This window comes from Tarenaya hassleriana, unplaced genomic scaffold (assembly GCF_000463585.1).
Source record: "Tarenaya hassleriana unplaced genomic scaffold, ASM46358v1 Cleome14, whole genome shotgun sequence".
Taxonomy (NCBI): domain Eukaryota; kingdom Viridiplantae; phylum Streptophyta; class Magnoliopsida; order Brassicales; family Cleomaceae; genus Tarenaya; species Tarenaya hassleriana.
This window is the reverse complement of record NW_010964598.1, coordinates 1,334,925-1,340,567: the sequence shown is the minus strand read 5'-3', so window position 1 is coordinate 1,340,567 and position 5,643 is coordinate 1,334,925. Positions and strand designations below refer to the sequence as shown.

General features: G+C 38.5%; 1 protein-coding gene across 2 annotated transcripts; it reads left to right on the top strand.

Moving 5' to 3' along the window:
• Nucleotides 1-1,106: 1,106 nt before the first annotated feature.
• LOC104808162 (serine incorporator 3) lies at nucleotides 1,107-3,622 on the top strand. 2 transcript variants are annotated; one of them, XM_010533756.1, is made up of 7 exons: nucleotides 1,107-1,195; nucleotides 1,620-1,845; nucleotides 1,943-2,182; nucleotides 2,289-2,400; nucleotides 2,493-2,667; nucleotides 2,755-2,995; nucleotides 3,109-3,622. In XM_010533756.1, exons 2-7 carry the CDS (start codon nucleotides 1,662-1,664, stop codon nucleotides 3,399-3,401), a joined length of 1,245 nt encoding a protein of 414 aa, XP_010532058.1. In that variant the 5' UTR covers nucleotides 1,107-1,195; nucleotides 1,620-1,661; the 3' UTR covers nucleotides 3,402-3,622. The 2 variants fall into 2 exon arrangements, with proteins under 2 accessions (XP_010532058.1, XP_010532059.1); XM_010533757.2 differs by having other exon boundaries at nucleotides 1,141-1,195; nucleotides 1,617-1,845.
• The last annotated feature ends 2,021 nt before the right edge of the window (nucleotides 3,623-5,643 follow it).

The window sequence follows — 5,643 nt, the reverse complement described above, 5'->3', positions numbered from 1 at the left end:
TGCCGAGCACCTAAGGTGACGGCGAAGTAGATGTAAACGGTGCAAAGGAATGCCAAAAGGGTGAGGGCCGTTAGGAGAAACCGATGCCTCTGGACAACCGTAGAACAGCTTCCCAACTCATACTGCCTCCTCAGAGATTGAGACCTTCTCACGGGAGACGATACGATCCCATCGTGAACCATGGTTCCGGGAAACGATTCCAACCTGCAATGGCACAAGAATTTGAGATTCTTTCGTAACATTTGTGCAAAAATGACCCAAGCTTCTGTAAGAAAGTGAGGCTTTGGGAAGGAGATCCAAACGGGTACAAGATATCTGGTTAACTGTTGCATAAGAAAACATTCATACATTTGACTGCCACGACAGCTGAATTTCAAGATCAAAGCCACCAATACAAAGCAACACACGAAACGGCAAAATGCTTCAGAAATGAAACGATGAAGCCTTGATCTATTCCCACGAGGGTTACTACCGATCTAAAAAGGATAGATTTTTCAATGGCAAATCTAAAAAGCTAGGCTGTTTTTCACTGAAAGAGAGAGAACAGAACTAGAAATCCAATCTCTAATTATCGCAATGTTTCCGAAACCAAAACAATGGCCAGGGTACATGAAAGAAGTAAATCCGCGAATAAATTCTAAAATCAACCATAATCGACGACTAATGACGAAGAAATTCAACGGCGAGAACCAACGAAACACAAAGACATTCTCATCAGGACGAAATCCACACAGATCGAAGCAGAAAACGAAGAGCATGAAAGACGAACCAGTGTAACAGAAGAGATCACGATCAACTAGAGATCCGAAGAACATCAGCTGATTCGGTCTCCTCCGACACCCAAAAACCGACAAAAACAACCTTAAATCTCGCCGGGATTCTCCTCCACTGAACTGGTCCTCTTACCTTACCTCCGTTTCCGAGTGAAGATCTCTCTCCTTCGCTGCCACGCCTCGAGACAAGAACACGAACGAAGATCCTCATATTGGGCCTCCTGTAGGCCCATTAGACTTATGTGGGCCCAGTGGGCATTAGTTGGGTTTATCTCCATTTGAATTGTTGCGTTTGGAGAAAGCCCTTGCCAGAGTTTCCTTTTTCTGCTCGTAAAAGTCCCTATAATACAGCGAGAATCAGATAAATTGAAGGAATCGGTCTTCGAAGGAAAAAGAAAGCTTTAGGTTTGATCGAGAGCGAGGTATGTTTTCGTTATTCCTCTTCTGATCAATCCCTGGATGTTTCTTCTCTCCAATTCAGATTGGCAAGTTTTATCTCGTCTCGAAGCATGTCAAAGATTAGCTTAATCGATTCTTGTTCTAGGGTTCTAAAGCTTATTCTTCGTGTTTCTAGAGATGTGTTGATTTTCAGTTGTAATTGATTGTCTTCGCCAAATTTGATTGCCGGATCATTGAAATTTTCGCAACCCATGTAGGAGAAATTGGTTAATTTTATATCCGCGCAGCTAAATCCGATTAATTTTACTGCCCACGCAGAAAAACGATTTTGTTGCGATCTATATTGAGACATCAGGGTTCTGGGTCATGATTAGCCAGTGATTAGATTACTTGAGAACTGATTGTTTTGCCTCTACTTTCTTGTTTCTGAATTGTCATACCCAGCAGTTGAGTATTAAATCAGGGCTTTGATCTTGGAGGAAAAAGAGGATGTGGGCAGCTTCTTGTCTTGCGTCGTGCTGTGCGGCTTGTGCATGTGATGCCTGCCGTACTGTGGTTTCGGGCATAAGCCGTCGTTCTGCTAGAATTGCGTACTGTGGGCTATTTGCACTTTCTCTGATCGTTTCATGGATTCTCCGTGAAGTTGCTGCTCCTCTCATGGAGAAGCTCCCATGTGAGTTTTTCCCTATGCCCTTGTAGTTGTTTCTGAATGCTGTCTAGTGAGGTATGTCGATCCATGGGGCTAAGAAACTTATGTTCTAATTGTGCAGGGATAAACCATTTTCATAAGACGCCTGACAGAGAATGGTTTGAGACAGATGCAGTGCTACGTGTTAGCTTGGGGAATTTTATCTTCTTCACTGTTTTGTCAGTCATGATGGTTGGCGTGAAAAATCAGAAAGACCCTCGTGATGGTATACACCATGGTGGGTGGATGATGAAAGTAATCTGTTGGTGCATTCTGGTCATCTTCATGTTCTTCCTTCCAAATGAGATTATCAGCTTTTACGGTAAGTTCCATTGATCATTGCTTGTATTCTCAAGAATTAGACTTTTCCTTTTCAAGTGACCAATGAGTCTTTGAGCTTAAGACTAATGATAATTGTCATCTTGCAGAGTCAATCTCAAAATTTGGTGCTGGACTTTTTCTTCTTGTTCAAGTTGTGCTTCTTTTGGATTTTGTTCATGGATGGAATGACACATGGGTTGGATATGATGAGCAGTTCTGGTTAGTCGACCTACTAATGATCTTATACTTCTTGATTCTCGCATCTGATAATCTAAGTACTAATATTTCATTGTTCTATTACGTTTATATAGGTATGTTGCATTGCTCGTTGTTTCTCTCGTCTGTTATCTGGCAACATTTGTCTTCTCCGGGCTTCTCTTCCACTGGTTTACACCATCTGGACACGACTGTGGACTCAACACCTTTTTTATTGTCATGACTTTGATCTTTGTGTTTGTGTTTGCAGTAGTAGTTTTGCATCCCACGGTAAGTTTGATTTCTTCTTCGCTTTTGCATATAAGATTATTTAGTTGTGTTAATTTTATTCTCATTTGGAATAACCTCGTTTTACAGGTCGGTGGTAGCATTCTACCAGCATCAGTTATATCCATGTATTGCATGTACCTCTGCTACAGTGGACTTGCAAGTGAACCTCGGGATTACGAGTGCAATGGCCTCCACAAGCACGCCAAAGCTGTTTCGACGGGGACCATGACCATTGGCCTCCTCACTACTGTTCTATCCGTCGTTTATTCTGCTGTCCGTGCTGGATCTTCCACCACTCTTCTATCCCCTCCCAGTTCCCCTCGTGCTGGTATGTTTCATCCGAACCCTTCCAATCACGTTTTACCGAGCAAAACAACCATACCCATGATTTATAGCTCAAGAAGTTTTCGAGTTTCTTAACAAAGTTTGTTCTTGGTGAAGGTTCGGAGAAGCCACTCCTTCCACTAGACGGGAAGGCAGAAGAGAAGGAAGATAAAGAGAAGTCGAAACCTGTGACCTACTCTTACGCCTTTTTCCACATCATCTTCTCCCTTGCTAGCATGTACTCGGCCATGCTTCTAACCGGGTGGTCGACCTCAGTTGGTGAGAGTGGGAGATTGGTGGACGTAGGGTGGCCATCCGTCTGGGTCCGGATTGTGACCGGCTGGGCCACTGCCGCTCTCTACATCTGGTCCCTTGTCGCCCCTATCCTCTTCCCCGACCGCGAGTTCTAAGCTCCTATAGATTTCCCTATGAAACTGAAAACGTTCAATAACGTTGAATTTGTATATTTGGGTGTGATTTTACGGTTTTAGAACTGGACTCAGTGGTCATTATGCTTCCCGTTGATGACTTGTTCCAGTGTGAGACATGTATGGCTTAATATATGTCTCCTACTTCCATGTCTCCGAAATATTTGTAAAATGTTTAAATATAATTTACCTACGCTTTTGCATTTTATGATTTTACATTTCTGTACATAAACTAGGTGTAGGTAACATATTCGGGTAAATCATATTTGAATTCCGCTATTTCAATTTTAGAAACATTTGTTTTTATATTGGTTTCGATTTTAATTTGTTTCGGCTTTATTTCGAATTGGATTCTGATCTTAACTTTTATTGTTAAAAAAATTCTTTTTTTTTCTTATTGGTTTTGGTTTTTATTTTAAAAACTATAAACAAGTAATTTTGGGATAAGCTAAAAAAATTACCAACTATCTTACATTATATATCAATTTGATTTTTTAATAAAAAATTAGTAATTGAAATATTATATAGTATATAATTTATATATAAAATTATTATATAAGATATAATATCTATTTTTTAAATAAATAATATTTTTGTATGTAATATTGTATAAATTTACGAAATTTTATATGTAAAATATAATTTTTTTTAATAATTTAGATTGTTGATGCTTTTTTGTTTTAGATTTTTTATAATAAATTTAAAATGAAATATATTTTTGAATAATTTATATAGTTAGATGTTTTTTTTAAAATTAATAGTTGATAATTTTTTAATAACAATTTTGAATTTAAAATAGATAATTTTTGTGGTTTAAGTAGGATATTTGGTATTTTTTTAGTTTATCTCATTAAATTTTATATCAAAATTTGATTTTGTTACAATTATTTACAATATTAATTATTCACTTCCACCTTACCATAGATCATTACTTTTTCTTACCATAAACCAATTTGGTTTTATGACCGGAACGCCTATCATGAAAACAATATTTCTCATTCGTAACTTAATAGAAAAGTTTCGAGATATGAAAAAAGATTTATATATGGTATTTATCGATCTCGAAAAAGCTTTCGAAAAAGCTTATGATTGAGTATTAATAGATGTTTTATGGTGGGTATTAGAGTGTGGAGGAATATTGGTGGTGAGATACATACAAATATTGAATGACATGTATGAAGGTGCGACCACTAGTGTCCGAATAGTAGGGGTAACACACGAGACTTTCTCATCTCGATAGGGTTGCACTAAGGATTCGCTTTAAGCTCGTATCTCTTCATGTTAGTCATGGACGAATGGACTAGGGATATACAGAAAGAAGTATCGTGGTGTATGATGTTTGCGGACGATATCGTGTTAATAGATGAGTCCAGACAAGGAATAAATAGACAATTAGAGTTATGGAGGAGTACATTAGAACTAAGAGTTTTAGGTCTAGTAGAACGAAAACCGAGTACATGCATTGCGATTTTAATAGAAGGTGTACTAGTGATATAGGAATTAACTTGCAAGGAGGATTAGTACCTCAAAATCCACATTTTAAATATCTTGGTTTAATCCTCCAAAAGGATGAAGTTGCGACGAAGATGTTAGTCATAGAATAAAAGTGGGATGGATGAATTGGAGGCAAGCCGCGAGGGTCCTTTGCGATCGCAAAATTCCCATACAGTTGATAGAAAAATTCTACCGTACAACCATAAGACCCGCACTGATGTATGGTAGTGAATGTTGGGAGGCAAAAGAATAACATGTGTCCAAAATGTGTGTGGTCGAGACGAGGATGTTGTGATGGATGTGCAGACATACACGGATGGACAGAATTCGGAATAAGAGTATTAGAGAAAAATTAGGAGTCATAACCATAGAAGAAAAATTACGGAAAAATCGTTTAAGGTAGTTTGGACATGTAAAACGTAGATCGTTCGACGCTGCGATTAGAAAATTAGAGAGTACAAGGATATAAGTGAAGAAACGAGGAAGAGTACATCTAGATTTACTTAGGAACGTGTCATTAGGAATGATTTGGATGTGTTGCGAATCTCGAAAGATGTGATGCAAAACCGAAATGAGTGGAAAAAAAGAATTCCAAATAAACTTGGATTTAGGACGACGTTGATATTGACGGTGAGGAGTCATAAATTGATAAATGGGGAAATTGGGAGAGATATTTGTTTGAGCGTGTGTCACGTGCAGGGCACGTGGGGGAAGTTCTTGCCGCGGCTTA